This window comes from Strix uralensis, chromosome 20 (genome assembly GCF_047716275.1).
Source record: "Strix uralensis isolate ZFMK-TIS-50842 chromosome 20, bStrUra1, whole genome shotgun sequence".
Classification (NCBI taxonomy): Eukaryota; Metazoa; Chordata; class Aves; order Strigiformes; family Strigidae; genus Strix; species Strix uralensis.
In genome coordinates this window covers 5,293,243-5,311,312 of record NC_133991.1, presented here as the reverse complement: position 1 = coordinate 5,311,312, position 18,070 = coordinate 5,293,243, and the positions used below count along the sequence as shown (strand labels likewise).

Here is an 18,070-nt window from a genome sequence, read left to right as displayed (position 1 = left end):
CATGGACTTGAGGCCCTGTGCCATACCCCCAGAGGAGGCCAAGTTATTTAATTATTATTTAATAACTATTTCTTTTGGAGGTCATTGCAGAGCTTATTTAAACCTCTTCTCTCAGCTGGGGGAGATAAGGTGAGGACTATTCTGGATACAGTCAAAATTAGCCCTGTTATTTGTATTCTTGTGCCCCAAGAGCGAATTAGCTGGTACTTTAAAAAATTCCCAACAGTCATATCATGCCACTCTTTTCATTTCGCCTTTGTCGTCCCATGCCAGAGACAAACTCAGCTCCATTTCTAGTTTGGCTGCTCTGAAAACCCACAAGAAATCCTGATCTGGTGAGCACAGCTCCTTTTACGGCTGAAGAATGCCCTCAGGCACTCTGTGCAGCTCCATGGGCTCCCAAATGTCCCCCAAATCGGCCACAAATGGGGTAAGAAAACAAACAAAAAAAATTAATGAAACAACACCCCACCTCCCCAAACAAACCCAGAGTCATCCAGTAAAATTGCTTTTATTTCTGTAATGTCATAAGTATAAAACAAATCAGCCCAATATTGTGTGAACAGAGTGGATTGTATGGATGTGACCACGAGGAGCCTTCCCACATCTTCACGGCACACCTGGCTATTTACAGCTGGACAAAGGACATGATTTAGCAAGCAGTAATTTAGTGGAAAAATATCTCTCATATAATAAAATAGGAAACCTTGTTTCTTTCAATTCTACCCCTCAGATAACACCCTCCCGCCCCCCCAAGATATAATGATTTACCTTTTGCTACGAAGCACAAACTCAGAGATTTCTAGATTTGGCTGTTCAGGCATCTCATATAAAAAAATCAGCATATTCCCAGGCTGAAGCCAGAGGGCACCCGCTGGCAGCTCAGAAGTTGCCCTCCTCTTGGTCCCAAGCACCCGGATCGACCCAGCTCAGACACCAGCCGGGGGTACCCATATTCCCATCACTTCAGGTGCACACAGATTTAGGCTCATTTAATGCCCCACTCATACCGAAAGCTGAATGGCACCGAGAGGACAGGTCCAGGGAGCACAATTTACCCTGTGTGTCCCCTCCCTCACTGCAGCCCTGCAAACTCTAACCCAAACTGTACCATGCAAGCTCTGCATGGAATGAAGCCCTTCTCCTTTGTCCCAAAAACCTGAACCCTGGGCTGTCTTCCCACCAGGGACAAGCCCTGAGAGAAACTGCCACTGCAGAAGCGGGGAAAAAAGCCCAGGTGGGACTGAACAGGGACAACTGAATCTCAGCATCATTTAGACAAGGTGATGGCCATGCCACATATGGACTAAAAGTCACAGTAAGTCTTAGGAGTTGGTGTTGGGGACTCCTGTGTGTTTGAGTTTCAGGAGTGATATGATGCCAAGGTCACTGAACCCCATGAACATCTCCCACCAACCAGGACAGCATTAGCCTGAGCCCCTGCACAGCAATTATTTGATGAGTTTTGGCGGAGCAGGACCCTGACTGGGAAGCAGCACTACCAACCTGACATACAAAAGAGGGACAAAAAATTGCTGCTGGGTTTTCCTATTGCTCCTCTGGCTACTTCTGCCATCCACACCATGAGCAGAGACTCCAGTTCGATCCCGTATTTGATGCTCTTACAGGAATGAAGTTCCCCAGCCCCTCTAGTAAAGCCTGTCCCTCCTGACTTCTCCAGCACCTGGTGGCACCATCCAGCCTTGGCTGAGCAGAGCATCAGAAACACACATACAACATCTTCACAGTGCCAAAGTCTCAAACACACAAATCAAACACCTCATCTATATCCTGAGCCATACACTGGTCACGTGACAGAAGTAAAATGTAGGATGCAGTACTTCTTTTCTCCAAAGAACATCTCTCTTTTCCCTTTTCCAACATGCCTCCTGACGGTATCACATGCCACAGGGGAAGAGCTCATCCACAACTGGCCGCAATGACACGACATCCCAAAACAGAACAAAAGACTTTTCACAGCTGCTGCCCAAAGCCGACCCCCCAGGTGCTCACTCCAGGGACGTGGGACCCGCGCCTGCCGCCTTGGCTGTAACCCAGCACGGTGCCTGGCCCCTGAGAAAGGAGTATAAAGTGCTTGTGGACACCCCCATGCTGCCATCCCGGTGCGTCCTCTGTTGTACATCTCACATCGCCGCTTCCATGCGCTTGGAGGATCTGTCACAGCAGCCCACCGACGCTGAAGGTCTTGCTGGAAAGACCTAGGTTTTATTTCAAAACTTTGAATATGCCAGGCAGCACCATCAAAATAAAACTGAAAAGGAAATAATTCCTAAACTCTGTTGTCAAAAAAGCAAGGATCCCAGAGGCTTTGCCCCTAAGTTGCTTTTTTTAACAAGCTCTTGGGCAAAACATCCACCCAGTGTCCAACTCCCTTGTATTGCACACAGTCGGATGCATTGGTAAGACACAAGACCGGATCCCAAAGCAATGGTCTTGGCTCTGGGATCTCCAAGTCTGCACAAGAACACGCTCTAGCCTGTAAAAATGCCCGGCACGCTGCTGGTGGCATATATGTAATAAATAACTACTCCGTGATTTGTCCTGACCCTTCACCGAAGCATAAAAAAAAATAATTAGAGCTACAGATATTTTTCTAATTCATTAAAATATTTGAACTATAAGTCTCTGTAATCAAAAAGCATGGAGTGAAACCTGTATTCCAAGTAATTAAAGGATGGGAGGAAAGAGAGAGATGTGGTCAACTGTTCAGAGGAGAAATGGTCCCTCCTAGCAAGGGGATGCCTGCTCCAGGTAGCCTTAGTGCAGATTTCCTGCACTATTTTCTAGGTGGATCTAGAGACTTACAACATAAATGCAAATGCAATTTGCTGCTGCTGGAAAGAACAAGCCTTTGGCTGGGACACAGCTCTGATTTCTTGCCCGTGATGGCTTGGGTTTTGGTAATTCACAACTGCAACCCAATAACTGCACAAACAGATGGACATTGCCCAGGCTCGCAGCAGTGTGGCATCTCCATCAACGACAAAATAGCAGCAACTTGGCATCTCTGTCAACAATAAGATAACAAAGTCAGCATCTCTTCAAATAGCCGTTCTGTTTGTGGGTTCAGAAGGATGCCTGGTACAACCACCTCCATGTCTCTGCTGTCAAGTGAGAATAAGCAAAAATTACCAGCAGGAATTTAATAGTGAGTTAAAACGTCATTACTTCATCTCTGCTCTGAAACAGAGCTCTCTTTTTTTTTTTTTCCTTTTATGTCTCCTTACATTAGAGATTCCCATCCATTATTCAGTACTCATCAGTGGGACCTTTACACAAGAAACTTCTCCACAAACACACATATCTGGGTAAAATTAATAATCCTACACCAGACCTTAAGCCCAGGGAAACCAGTGTAACTCAGGTGGTGCAATACAGAGTGGATGGACCAAGTGGGTCCCTGCACGCCATCATGTCCCAGGGAGATGCCATCGGGCAGCTGAAAGCTCCGCTGGACCCTACAAACAGGCCTGAGATGCTCTGAATCCAGTCCAGCCTCCCCCAAACTGGTTTTCAGCCTCAGGGAAACACAGAAGCAGTTTCCTCTGAAGTCACTGATCCGGTACTGGATTAAATTCCTGCTGGTTCTTTCCCTGCACAGAGAGCTGGAGATGATCTGTACTAAAATAAGGTGAAATCCACCCTTTCAGGGAATGGCAAACAACACATCGACAGCATTAGTCTTACTGAAGCCTTATTTTGAAGGCTTAAGCAGTACCTGGGTTGTGCCCTGGTCCTCTGTGCCAGGGTCAGTGTCATCCATAGTGAAAATCTTTAAAGAGGAATTGGTTGCTCCATGGGATCACCGATTAAATCAATTAGACATAACACATTTGAAAAATAAAACTTCTTCGAGACAAAGTATAATAATATTTAAAAAAAAATCAGCAACAAACTTCTAACCACAGAGTATCTATAAAGATCTTTTTAAAGAGCTCCATATTAAAATTCCTTGAATACATTATATATTAAATACAGTAACAACATTTCATGCAAGGTTTTCTGTACAATTAAATCAGCTCAGTAGTATAACAATTCTGTACATTCCCATTGGTCTGGGGGCTCTGCTCATCTTCAATGCTGGTGATGGAGAAAAGAAAGGAGGGATGATAATTGGCACCTACTGTACAGAGGAAGAGTAACTCTTGCCCAGGTGAAAGAAAAACAGAAAAGCTCTTGAAGCTTTTAAGAGGCAAAAAGTAAAAGAAAAAACCCAACAGCAAAGGAGCAAAATGCTATCCAAAACCTTGTCTCTAGTGCTGTTGCTGGAATTTAAGAGAAAGGAAAGATACAGGGTTTGGATAGCTAAATATCATCAGGACGGATCATAGGGGAACGTGAGGAAAACAGGAGGGTGGATTTGGAGAGGTGAAGAAGAAATCACTCGCTATCAGCTTCTCAGCTGAGACAGCTCAATGGAGAAAGATCAGTTTACTGGATCCCAAAATCCACTCCTGATCCACAGACCCTCACTGCAGCCTGTGTCACTCCTGCTGCAGAAAAATCCCAAGAGGATAAAATAAAGTTGGTGCCTTATAAAAAGGGATGCCATGACAAACACCTTCACGGAGAAGGACTACGTTATGTACAAGCATACATTCATTCCCGTCTCAAAGGTGGATCACTGGTGTCAAGGATGCCCTGTGCAAGACAACGATGTTCTCCAAAGCAGAGGACACGAACTCATGGACATGCTCCTAAGGAGTTAAGCTCTACTCCTGCTAGAAAAAAGTTAAAAATCAACTGAGAAAAGAAAGTGTGACCAGGAGGGACCGGTAGACATGAGGAACGCAAAGTCGGTCATCCCATGCTTTGTTTTAAATGGTTGCCCCTATGAGGAAGAGGGCTACGGATTAAATAGTGCAGATGGGATCTAACAAGACATCAGACAGAGGAGAACAGACAAGACTATGTCATGCTTTGGTGTCGGATGAGCCTGAGAAGGTGCAGGGCTTTCCACAACACAGGGGTCAAACAGGACAGTGTGATAAACAGGGAGAGCTTCATCTTCAATCGCATGCACCCGACCTTGACGTATAAACACGCGTCCACGAGATCCACACCACCAGTGCTCACGCTGTGAAGCTGTTTCCAGCTGCTGCAGCCCGCAGGCACTGCAGCCACTGGAGCAAAGCACAGCAGCTGCAGCGATGTGCCCACCAACACCGCAGATATCATCGAAGGTTGGTGACCCCAACACACGGCCCCTCATGCCCCTCCCTTGCCCTCGCCCACTGCCAAGCCCTTCCCGGCCCCGCGAGCTGCCCTTGCGCATCCCGTCCCGCTGGGGGACGTAGCCTCCTGCCCGCGCTCAGTGTATTGCCTAAAATCCTGACTCCCCGCCTTGATCTCCCATGAAGGACACCTTGCCTGAGCACACCCGGTCAGGGTGAAAATTGGAAAGAGGTTCTCAAATTTTGCAGGAACAAATCCCCAAGGAATCGCATCATGCCGACCCAGGTCCACACAGCTCCGTCCCCAAACCCTACGCCAGCTGTCCAGTAATTGCACTCTTATGTACAGGAAAAAGAAAGCTACGAAACAAAACAAAATCAGTATTTTTCTTTTCGACGATTCACCCGCATTTGTCTGATAGTCGGACACATGCATGTCCTGCTGGCTTCTAGCGATGGTCACGCATGCAAGACTTCAGTCCGAGTTACAAGTTAGGGATCCTTCAGGCAGGAGTGTTTTCTTCGTGTCATTCATTTCTTGTCCTCTTCTCCTGAAACGAAGGGAAAAAAAAGTATTAGTGAGGGTTCAAAAGCAGACCAGCTCCCCGTTTTTGTTATCATGAGAGGTTGCTCCTGGGTTGATCCCAGATGGCACCTGGGATCTTGTCTGCACAGAGTTGGCCCGGCTGCAGCTGCAGCAGCTCAGGCTACATGAGGAGGAGGATGCTGGTCCCCAGGCGAGGAAGGGCTCGGCCTGCTCAGCCTGCAGGATGTAGGAAAAGGGATGAGTCAGAGCCATGCAAGCAGGAACAGTGGGAAGGTGAGCAGGCAGGAATCCCCCACTGTTGCTCCTACCAAGAGCATCAGGCAGCACCCAGAGAAAGGCAGCAGCGCAGAGAAGAGGAAACTCATGGCATCCCACCACCCATCCCAAAGCCCTGTCCCTGCTGCAGCCAGATAGATGGATATTGCTCCATGAGCTGACACCACTTACACGTGCTATATATATATTTACATCCATATATACCTCCAGAACAACTAGCAAGGACCAATCCCCCCATTGCAGGTGCTGTGCCAGCCCCAGGGCTGCCCTCCTTCCTCCTCTCACCCTACCGATGGATGGAACTGGACAGGGAAGGTAACAGACAACACATGGCCTGAAAGGGAAGCTGCGGTGTTCAGCTTCAACTCTGTGAGCAGCATTGAAATCCCTGCCAGAGCTTGACTCACACCAACTAGATCCCCAGTTTTCCAGCAGTGGACAGCAGCATCCCTGGCCCCCCGAAGCAGCAGCTACTCTTCAGCCCAGGGCCACGAGAGACCCTGCTGGCAGCTCAGTCTGCCCAGAACAGGTTTTTTTTTCCTTAAAAAAAACCACTCATAAGGCAGCTCTTTCTGAGAAGAGTTAGAAAAATCACTTATCGTGAATCTTTCGACCGTATTTCTCTATCTTTCATCACTGCACACATCACCAAACACATCTCGCAGAGGACCACTGTTACTGTGCTCTTGATAAATAGGGGTCCTGCCTGGGGTTACCAGTGAGGCTCCGTGCCTGCTGCCAACCCTGGTGCTGACAAGCTTCCAGGGGAATTAATAAATAGCAGGGGAGAGAGAGGGAAAAAAAACTTTTTTGCAACTTCTGCCAAAATTTCTTTCCAGCGCTGGCTGGAGAGCCCAGCCCCCGTGTCCTGAGAGAAAACTGATGCTGCAACGGCAGCATCTCTCTGGATGACCTCTGCACTGTGGCCTTCAGAGCAAAGCAGGGATGCTGGCGACTATGCTGAATTAAATCTCATTGCAATAATGAAAATTCATCTCCTTTGTGTTGCAGGGGTGTCTCTTCAGCAGCTCTGGCAGCTGAACAGACCCTGACGGGTGACACACTGGTGGTTATTTGCCCTCCACGGTGCTTCCCCTGAATGCTTCACCCTGTGGTTGTGCAAACGGGGGTGGGTCACGCTGCGCAGCGGGCAGGGACAGGAGAGGGACACGGCTGCAGTGCCAACAGTGAGTGTTCAGCCATGGTGGATGGTCTTCAAAATGTTACTCTCAGGCCTCTTAAGTAACGCCCCCGGCATAGAGAGAGGTGTTTCTGTGAGAACTGCAGTCAGGCAAGTGTCCGGCCCCCACTTAGTTTTAACTGGGTGTGGGTCCCTCCGTGTGGGTCCCTGGTGACAGCAGCAGGGGGGATGCAGGGACCTGTTTTCAGGAATGATGGGGCAGTCGCGATCCATCTGGATCCTGCCTCACACCAAATTTTTCAGGGGTATCACAGCCCTTCAACTCTTACAAACCTGCAACTGAACAACGCGAGCTCATCTCCTACAAGATCTGCTCCCCACCAGGACAACTGAGGCTTTTTGGGAGGCTTTTCTTTATGGCTTCTGACTTTCTTCTTAACGTGTTCCTGTAAAAGGTGATGCTGGAGGGATGCAAGCTCCAGCTGCCAGCCTGGATCACTCCACCGAGGGAAAAACTGCAGCCCTTGTAGCTCTGAAAATTGCACATCTGCCCCATTGCACCGGGGCAGCCTGAGCTTCAGTCAAGACCCCAGACCCCAGGTGAAAACCGAAAGGGAAATTCTCCATGCCTTTGCAATACCAGGGCAGCAGCACCGAGAGCTTCCCTCTGCTCTTCCATTTCTAAAACACGGCACGTGCATACGCACAAAAAAAACAGGACAGAGGGGGAAATAAAAAGCAAAATAAAAAGCAAGGCAGTAGAGCTGTAAAATCCTGTCTGGAGAGATTCCGGCACTGAAAGGTGCAGCACCACTCTCCTTCAGAGCATCCCACAGCTCAAGCGAACAACTTGGCCCGTGGGGACGCATTCCTCCCCCGGCGCCAGCGCCCAGCCAAGGTAGCTCCACGCAGAGATTACCCTACAAGGGCAGGCCACGGCCGCGGGTGCTCGCTCCCGGCTCCCTGCCACGCCGGGGAGAGGGACGCCTGCCTCCTCCGCAGGGAGAGCGCGCGGTTCCAGCAGCCCCTGTGCTCCAGGGGGCTGCCCTCGCCCCCAGGTGAGGGTGCATGGGGCAGACGAGGACAAGCGGCTCCTTTTCACTACATGCTGGAGGTTTTTTGTGATGGGACATGGAGATTTTGGTCCCTGCAGATTTTGAGCTCTCAGGGATGCGGAGCCCTGGCTGGCCCTGGCAGGGAGCGTGACACACTTGTCACCACATAGCCACCACTGCCAGCTGCTCTCCTCCAGGAGGATGCTAAAGCATAAAGCTGACACTGCTGAGATAAGTGGCCAAATCTCTCTCAGTGGTGGAGATGCTCACCCAAGGGTCCAATCTTGCCTGCACATCAGTTGTGGTGGCAGGAGGCTGTGAGGCCCAGCACTGCCCGCCAGTGAGGGGACTGGTACCCAGACAGTGCAGCCGCCACCTCGCAGCTCCTGCAAACTCGCCTGGGGGCTGCCATCCTCACTGGGCGTAAGGACAAACGGCTGCATAAACCCTCATCTGCCACAAAATACACCAAGACAATTCTTGTGCATCAAAACTTCTGATTTTCAGTGACGCTGCTGCTGTTGGGGCAGTTGTGTTGCAGAAAACACCTGTTCCTTGACTTGCCCCTGCTTTTACCCTGGCACAGGTGAGAAATGGTGAAGCCTGAGCACCCAGGCAGGGGCTGCTACTTAACATGCTGAAAACAAGTGAAAACACCGTGGTAACATCGACATCTGTGATGGGTTTGGTTGGAGATGGTGAAGATGAGGAGGCCCAGGGACAGTGCAGGAAGGCAGGAGGGGAGCGCGGTGGCTACGGCAGTGGGCTGATGGCGAACAGAGGGACACGAGCACCGGGGTTATCTCAGTGTCCTGTCTGGATTTGGTACCTTTTGAGAACCACTCAGAAAAGAAACTTCTGCAAGGTCTTGGCACAGATGCCTGGAAACCTTCCTCCTGCATGCCACAGGGCTCAAAGAGCAATACATTTAAATTCATAGAGCATGGCAAATATTAAAAATACTAGGGCAAGAGGTCCTTGAGGGTGGTCAGCCCTTGTGAGTCTGCCAGTGTGTATCTGTGTGACGGAACCCTGAGAGGACCCTGGAGAACATCTCCACATTCCTGACCAGAACATCTGGAGGTCGCACCGAGCCAACCTAGCTCAGCCATGCACTTTTGCTTGCTATCTCACACTCACATTGCCCCCCAAAACTGAGACAGCAGAAACCTCAGAGGGGCCAGAGATGGATGAAGGCAGCAATACATGCAAAGCATGCAAGGTGAGAGGCCGGAGGTGACCGGGGTGATGGGGAGAGGAATGTAAAGCACTGAGACCATGGTGAAAACTGAAGAGTCTCAGCTTTCTGCCACTTCAAGGACAAGGAAAATCCAGCGTAATGGAAACACGACTTATCTAAATCTGATCAAAGGAGAAACTTTCCCATGTAAAACCCAAATCAGCAGAACTCACAGCTATACTTTCGCATCCCATCAGCTGAACACCCTTGGCCATACCTCAGAAGGTCCCACACTGGAGACCATCCACAAGCATTGCCTTGCAGAGACCAAGCAGTAGCCTGGCCCCTGGCCAGAAGTGCCATGCAAATGGCTGCTTCACAGGCTTTTTAGACCTTATTTTGAAGCAAAACACAGAGGCCAGTGTGGGAAAAGAGATCCTGTCTGGGTAGGAGGTCCCTGGGCTCTGTTATTGGCTGGTTTTCCAAGCCATGTTCACCCAGACACGTTCCAAGCAGGTCCCCACCACACATGAGCAAGACTTTGGAGGAAGCACAGGGATACGGCATTCGGGGATGAGACACGTAAGAAAGCCAACCCTTGCTCTGGAGTCCTGCAGGTTTTCAACTGGTGCTCCCCGCTCCACGTGTGTCTTACTGTCCTGAGAATGCCTGGTAAAAAAATCACAATACCACATTTAAACGTGGCTTTTTGAGGTTTTTTTGTTCGCTTTTCAAAGCCTAGAGGAATTAGGAAGATGCAGGATTTCAATTATTTCTTTGAAATGTGATGATTTAAGCATGATTTTGCCCCATAGCCGTGACTGAATGGGAAACCCTTGCTGGGTGAGACACAAAGTGACCCATGAGCATCAGCAGCATCATGACCATGGGGATGAAGGCAGCTCACAGGACCCGGCACGTCGGGAGCATGGCACGGGAGGAGGAAACACTCTGAGCTGGTATGATGGTACTCAGAAGGATCGTACGCCTGCCAGAAACCCCGCTGTGCTTGGAGTTGCGCTGGCAGAGCCAAAGAAAAGCCCTTCCTCCAACAGTGCTGAGTTTTTATAGAGAAATGCAAAGTGTGGGAGAAAGACAGACTCATCCCCAGATCACAGATGGTGAAGTGAAGACCGAGGGCATGCATGGGATGCAACAGCCAGGAATTAACCAGCTCTCCTACGCCCCAGCCCAGTGCTGCGCCATAAAATTGTTGCTACAGGCTTGTAATCATACGATAAAACAGAACTGGGTGAACCAAAGCACCCAGCAGTCTGTTGAGAGATGCAACAATTAAATTAAAATATGCTAGAAGCAATTTCTATCTGGTCTGTGAAAACAGGAGCCCCTGAACCTCTGTTTTTCATCAGAGGCTTCTCTGAGCAGTCGCTGTGGTTATGCATCAGTTTGCTGATGTGAGTATCTGCAGTGCACCAGGACCTGTTGATGGGGAGGACTGACAGTTTGTGACTGTTTCCTGCTTGCAATAATTTCCCATCCCATATTTCCAGCTTTTTGCATAGTTCTGCTCTGTGAGAAACCAAACAGAGCTGTTACGATGACCCAAATCCCTTCCTGCCGGGGTTGGACAGACCTGCCTTCAGCCCTGAAAGGCAAGAGTGGCTTTCCAAAGTTTTCCTGGGTCTTTATTAAAGGGTGAAGGCAAAAGGAGGGGTTTGATAGGACACTGGTTGCCTAAGGGATGAAAAAAGGTTTGAGCAAGATGATGCTGTGGAAGGACATCCAGTCCCCACACTCAGGTTGTTCATCTGCCCCCCAGAGCCACTACACCTTCCCCGGGCAGGACGGTGTCGCTCCTGCCCTTCTCCTGCTACCACTGCTGGGACAAGCAAACCCTAAAAAATGAATAAAATCTGTTTTCCTGGAGAGGGGCCAGCCCCATGACACGGATAGCACCGCTCAGCAGCCATGGCCCCGCAGTCGCTGCAGGGAAAACCTGCAGGTTTAACTCAGCGCCGATATATCACCCACAGCAACATCTTTTGTAAGAAATGAAAGAAAAGATGGTATCATCTCTTTGGAGGGCTGCCTAAACACATGCTGTGATTTACAGCGCGGAGCCCAGGAGCACGCAGGAACTGCTGCCCCAGTGTCACAGGAGCTGCTTCTGCCCCGTGCATGCCACAGGCTGGACCCTGAGAGGTGCTGGCCAAGGACAACCCCATTAAAACCTGTTTATAAGGTGTTCAGCTCTCATTTGATCTTAACACAGAGGCAGCAAACACAAGGTAAGGATGGACATAGAGGGTGGAAGATTGAGGAGAAAAAAAGGAAGTGTTCCTGTTGGAAACCAGTGTTTGATTTATTTTTGCTTTATAAGAGAAGGGATCCAGTTCCCAGAGGTTTGAGAGGAGCTGGATAAACACACGTGGCAGATTTATCTACTGCTCCAGCTCCTAAGGGAGTATTTCAAGCAGATGTAAGTACTAACTGCTCTGCCAGACGTGGCACCCAAGAAGGAAGGGGGTAGGAGAAAAAGTCCCTTTTTCACAGCAAAGGTGGATGAACATGCAGGTGCAGACACCACATGAGAGGAGGAGGTGAGCAAGATGTCCACAAAGCCACCACGAACCCCAAGCAAAGGAGCACGAAGCAAACATAACCAAGTGGGGTGCAGACCGCGCTCACCGTCCAGGTGGTTGCGGGAAAGGTACTTGAGTCCTTCGTCCAGCAGGATAACGGGCAGGGAGATCTTCATTACAACCACCCACTGCGGCCAGCTCAGGGGGGTTACCTGGAAGATGAGCTGCAAGGCAGAATGGATTGTACATGTCAACGGGGAAGGAGGTGGGATTTTTTTTTGTTTGTTTTAAAGGGCAGGTTGTTGTATGGCACAGCTTGAGAGAAGGTACAAAGAGGGAGGATCCAGATAGCCCAAAGAACAGGTTTGTCAAGAGCCCAAGGGGGGTCTTGACCAGGATGAGTCAAAAACTATGTCCTTCATCTCTCCTGCAGATGAGGAAAGTGAGGCACAAGCTAGGACTGTATGTGCTCACAGGCACTTAGCAGGGGCTAAAGGACAACATAACCTCCTGGGCACAGCAACCTGTTTCATCTTAATCACCTTTAAGCATCAACTGAGGCATCATCAGCCTTGGACTGCAAAGGGAGGCGATGCCTCCAAAAGGAGCTGAGATATCCATACCCCTTTGCGTTGCCTATAAGGAGAGCTTCTGACTTAAGTAAAGGCTCATTGGGGCAGGGTGTCTCCCAGTGCCCATGTTGGTTCATGTCACAGGATCTGGTCCTGAGGGCACAAGCTGAGGACAACCATCCCAGAAGCTTCCAGACCCAAAGACTGCTCCTGGGATGTCCTCATCCACAGGAGGAGCCCCTGGGCTGCACATGGAGGTGGCACAGGGCACTCACAGGCATGGGCTTGACGTAGAGGATGAGGAAGTGCAGAGCCATGGATATGACAATGGCCCCCAGCAGCCAGATGTTGAGCCATGGTGGCATCCGCAGCAGTGACTGGTTCTCAGAGACACTGTGAAAGCGAGGGGACAGCGTTAGCCCCAGTAACCTCCTGCTCCCTGCACCTGCCCAAACTGGGGGTTCCAACACCTCTCCAAGGTACAAGGCCGTATGCTACAGCCCTTCTCTTCCAGACTGTTCAGCTTCAGGCTTTGCTGCAATTGGGATCTGGACACCCATTCTCAATGCAACCAGCCACGCACGGATTAGGTCATTAACAGGGCCAACCCACTAACGGATGCGGATCCAGTCCTTCCTCCACTGCTATCAACAGCAGCACACTGGCTTGGAGGAGTTTATTTACAGCAAACCCAGTGGTCCCCTGTGGGGATGATCCGAATGGCTCCGCTGAGTCAAAGCAAAGCCCTCAGTCCACCAACTCAAAGTGACCCTACACAAAATCAGTCATGCATAGAACTACAGAGCACCCCTGCAGCCACCCTACCTGTTCAGAGCATTGCACATTTCGATTGTCACCAGCACAGACAGAGCCATCGTAGTCGGGTATCGGGACTCGAAGATCGCACAGTCGATTCCTTCAAAGATGGGGTTGTCCTCAGTGCACCTCATGAAGTTCCTCTGTTGGCACAGGAAACCGCTGCTAAATACGTGACAGAGCAGCAGAGTAGGAAAGACAGGAAAGAGGAGGGAGAGGTCGGCTGGTTGGGGGGCACATGTTGAACCTTGATTATTAGGGGTGCTCTTAAATATCCCACAGTTCAGAGCAACTGATAAAACTGTCTGAAGTGACCCAGCTTCTGCTGTGGTTGGGGCTTTGGGGTTATGGCTGGATAGTGGCTCAGAGATTTTCACGTGCAGTTAATAAGGTGTTTGAGCACACCCATGTCTCCATGAAAAACACATCTCCCATTGCATGTGACATTGGGGTGCAATGGCATCCGCTTTCCCACCACCTTGTTCAGACCTACAGTAATGTAAAAATCAATCTCTTTCAATACAGGATCGGGTACTGGAGCTACTTTCAGCTTCTTTGGATCAAGTTGGTTGCTGGCAGAAGGAAGGCTGGAAACATGACCCCGAGGGAGAAAATTTGCTTTTCTTTTTAAATTAATGTCTCCTCCACCAGGAATTTGGAAACACTACAATAACCACAGAAAGAAGGTAGAGGAAAGACCCCAATGCGTGAATCCATGCCTGAATCCATGCCCTCACCCACCTGCTCAACACGTCAGCCCGTTCTCCTCCCGACTCACCAGCTGATGGAAGGAAACCTGCGGTCCCTCGGCGTCGTACAAAAACCACCAGGTCGCTGCACCCACCGTGGCCAGGCCCACGTACACTGTGGCCGAGAGAGACACCCTTACCCCTAGCACCCAGCAAGGGGCCCCCCTACCCCATGGCATCCCATGCCCGTCCTTGTCCTCTGCCCACTGGCGCCCATGGGGGCTCACCTCCGATGGCCAGGTAGCGGAAGAAGAGCCAGCCACTGATGAGGGGCTCCTTGGGGTTGCGGGGCAGCTTGTCCATGATGTCCAGGTCAGGGGGGTTGAAGCCCAGTGCAGTGGCTGGCAGCCCGTCCGTCACCAGGTTCACCCACAGCAGCTGCACGGGGATGAGGGCCTCGGGCAAGCCTAGGATGGCTGTCAGGAAGATGCTGCAGGGAAAAAAACCAGAGATGCTGAATTAGATGAGCTCTGGGGTAGCCAGAGAAAGTGTCTGCATCATGCGAGTGGAGAGTGAGCAGGAATCCTGGCTCCAAACACCCCAAACTGAATATTCACCCAAAGTCCTGCAGATGAACCTGCAGCCCCTGAGATAGGAGCCTGAAATAAAGGACTGAATACTGCAGCCAAAATTTGTTCCACGGTTAAAATTTGCTTTGCAGTTGAAACCCAACCATCGGCATCCCCACGGCCACATGGGTTCCCATTCCCAGCACAAACACCCCTGCTGAAATGCAAGGGCAAAGGATGCCCAGTGACCCCAAGGCTGTGCCCACGTTGCTGAGGATGGTGCTGATTTATAGGGAGGGCTGGGCAGGGACAGGGACAGGGAGAGCTGCCCAGGACCTGATGCAAAGCGCGTCAGTGTGATCTGGTGACAACAGCCTGTGCACTAATATCTGCACCCGCCTTAGACACTGGCATGGGCTTCAATAGGCATTAACATGAGAAAAACAGCTGCTCTGTTTGGTACCTGGGGTTACAACTTTGGGCACCACATGCTGCCAGGAGCAGGGACACGGACAGGACCATGGGTCACCTGCCCCAGGGGACATGTCCCCACCACTGGATCCCCCAGTGTGGTGCCCAGTGTGGGGGGCTCTCACCAAACGACCTCCCCGACGTTGGAGGAGATGAGATAACGGATGAACTGCTTCATGTTGTTGTAAATGGCCCTGCCCTCCTCAACAGCTGACACGATGGTGGAGAAGTTGTCGTCAGAGAGCACCATCTCAGCGGCTGACTTGGCGACGGCTGTGCCTGACCCCATGGCAATGCCAATCTCTGCTTTCTTCAGGGCCGGGGCATCGTTGACACCATCGCCCGTCTGCACAAAGCCAGGATTAATGGGGCACAAGGGATTGGGCTGGGTGCAGAGGAGGGGACTGGGGAGGGGTGGGGTGTCTCCGGGGGACTCACCATGGCGGTGATCTCGTGGAAGGACTGAAGGTACTCGACAATGCGGGACTTGTGCGCTGGCTCCACGCGAGCGAAGCATCGGGCATCGCGGCATGCCTGCCGCTGCGCCTCAGGGGGAAGCTCGTCAAACTCCCGGCCCGTGTAGGCTTTGCCGGCCACGTCCTCGCTCTCTGAGAAGATGCCGATCCTGCGGCAGATGGCCACTGCCGTGCCCTTGTTGTCGCCGGTGATCATGATGACGCGGATGCCGGCCTTGCGGCACATCTCGATGGAGGAGGTGACCTCCTTGCGGGGAGGGTCCAGCATCCCCACGCAGCCCACGAAGGTCAGGTTGTTCTGGGGGTTGGGGACAGCCCCGGACCCAACATTAACCTCTCTGGATGCAGCTGCTTTCCTCCACCACTGTGAACCCCCCCTGGGCACAGGGATTTCCTCTGGGAGGAAACTTTCAGGAGGTTTCCTACCAACACCCCCATGGATGCACCCTATAGCTCCAATGCAATCAGATGCTCCCATCCCCTCTGCTGCTCCTCACACCTTTTCACTTCACACCCCTCCTCCCCATCCCTCTCCGTAGTCCCCAGACCCCTCTCAGTGGTCATCCCATGGGGATGGATGCCCAGTGGGACAGGGCTGTTGGCCTTGGGACTGGCCCCACTGCATGCAGCTCTGCACCAGGGTTTGCAAAGGAGGAGCTGAGCCACAGAGAAACCAGAGAGAAAATACTGCTGGGGCAGCTGAAAGTGGGTGGGAAAACTTTGAGAATAAGGAAAAATCTCCCTGGAGCCGTACCTCGTAGTGGACGAATGCAGCAGAGTCGTGCAGCTGCATGGTCTCCCTGCGGACAGGCGCGTCGTGGGTGGCCAGGGCCAGGCAGCGCAGCGTGTCGATGCCCATGCCCCAGTCCCGGATCCGGCCCAGGATCTTCTCCCGCACGGGGGCTGTCAGTGGGACCCTGGCAGTGCCCACGCGGACGTGGGTGCAGCGCTCGATCACGCTTTCCGGGGCGCCCTGGGGAGGAGCGGAGGGCTTAGGGGCTGGAATGAACCTGGAGGATGAGCATCTTTAGCCGACACTGACGGAAGCGCCGGAAAGAGGGATGGCACCAAGTTTGGGCAAAGAAGGAAATCTCCCCAAAACTCCAGCACACGCATCCCGGCACAGCGGCTCAGCGCACTAGATGGCAGCCTCCGACCGAGTGCGCCGGGATCTGGGCCGGGAAGGACAAACCCACGTCAGGTCACCAAGACAGGATCTGCTCTGGGGGGGATCCGTCTGCCTCCTGAAAAACCTACTCGTCTGCCAGAGATACTCCCACACCCCAGATCCCCTCTCAGACCTGGAGGGGATTAGGGCTGTAAATCTCTGTTGAAAAAACGTGCTGCCTGCGGGATGCTCCCTGGATGCCTGTGATGCCTTTGCAATTCAGGAAAACATGTCCTTTAGCATCACAGCATCTCACCCCATCCCTTCTGACCTTACAAAGGACCCTCGACATTGCTTTTCAATATAAAACTTGCAATCCTTCTATTGCTCCTCTTAAAAAAGCTTGCCCAGGACTGCCAGGGCCACAGAAGTGGTGGCTCCAGAGGGTCCCGACCTGACCTGGAGGACAGAGTTCAACCACCGAGGAGATCTCCCAGTGGGAACAACAATATACAAATCTTCTCAGAGTCAGGAGGGAGAAATTCCTGGCGCATCTCTTCTCTTGGGAAGAAAATGTCCTTTAAAACACTATTTTATTTCTGGTTACAGTTGAAAGCTGGACATTGTCCTTTGGGCATTACTGGTGTCTGGAGAGTCCAAGCTGTTAATAAAGGCAAGTGCCCAAGTTTGCACAGGGCCAGCTCTCCCCTGGCCCCAGCACCAGCACACTCAGCACCTTTTCCTCAGAATCACAGAATCATCTAGGTTGGAAAAGACCTTGAAGATCATCTAGTCCAACCATTAACCTAACACCGACCATTCTCAACTACACCATATCCCTCAGCGCTGTGTCAACCCGACTCTTAAACACCTCCCTCTAAATCATTTTTTCTCCTTTTTTTCCTAACAATATTGCAAAGACTCACCTCCTCCCTGACCACACCAGTCTACCTGCTGGCTCCTGGACCCCCAGACAGCTAAGAGAGGAGACAAACTGCAAAGCATCACCGCCTGCTGCAAGTAAGGGCCAAATCCTGCTGAGGTGTGCATGGGGAAGGAGGATCCTGCAGGGTGCTGAGGACCTTCTCCCCTACCTTGACAAACATCTTGCTGCCGGCGGAGTTGTGGCCAGGGCCAGTGGGTGTGCAGTACACCGACATGGACTTGCGGTCGCGGGAGAACTCCAGCGTGCACTCCTTCCTCATCAGCTGCTTGATCACCTGCGGGGACAGCGTGGGGCTGAGCGGGGACATGGCAGGGACACAGCAGCCAGTGCTCTCTGCCTTGGCTAACAACCCTGCCCAGTCGGCACAGCACCAGTGATGGGAGGAGAAGGGCAACCACAGGACCCAGGAGGGATGGGACAGTGCAAAAACCAGAAGATTTCCCTATGCAATTTTTAGGAAGAATTTTAACCCCTGACAATTACACC

At 51.4% G+C, this 18,070-nt stretch overlaps 1 protein-coding gene across 3 annotated transcripts in view; it reads right to left on the bottom strand.

Annotated features, from left to right (window-relative positions):
* Window positions 1-495: 495 nt before the first annotated feature.
* ATP2A3 (ATPase sarcoplasmic/endoplasmic reticulum Ca2+ transporting 3) overlaps window positions 496-18,070 on the bottom strand; it is a 59,707-nt gene continuing 42,132 nt past the window's right edge. Inside the window, exons 12-22 of one of the 3 annotated variants that reach the window (XM_074889919.1) lie at window positions 17,733-17,858; window positions 16,285-16,503; window positions 15,493-15,828; window positions 15,180-15,400; window positions 14,302-14,504; window positions 14,104-14,189; window positions 13,335-13,468; window positions 12,785-12,902; window positions 12,035-12,161; window positions 9,991-10,063; window positions 496-5,746 (exon numbers count right to left, since the gene is read on the bottom strand). In XM_074889919.1, the coding sequence (XP_074746020.1) occupies window positions 5,671-5,746; window positions 9,991-10,063; window positions 12,035-12,161; window positions 12,785-12,902; window positions 13,335-13,468; window positions 14,104-14,189; window positions 14,302-14,504; window positions 15,180-15,400; window positions 15,493-15,828; window positions 16,285-16,503; window positions 17,733-17,858 (1,719 nt within the window). In that variant the 3' untranslated portion in view covers window positions 496-5,670. The remainder of the gene's footprint in view (window positions 5,747-9,990; window positions 10,064-12,034; window positions 12,162-12,784; window positions 12,903-13,334; window positions 13,469-14,103; window positions 14,190-14,301; window positions 14,505-15,179; window positions 15,401-15,492; window positions 15,829-16,284; window positions 16,504-17,732; window positions 17,859-18,070) is intronic. The other 2 variants (XM_074889920.1, XM_074889921.1) reach the window with 2 other exon arrangements.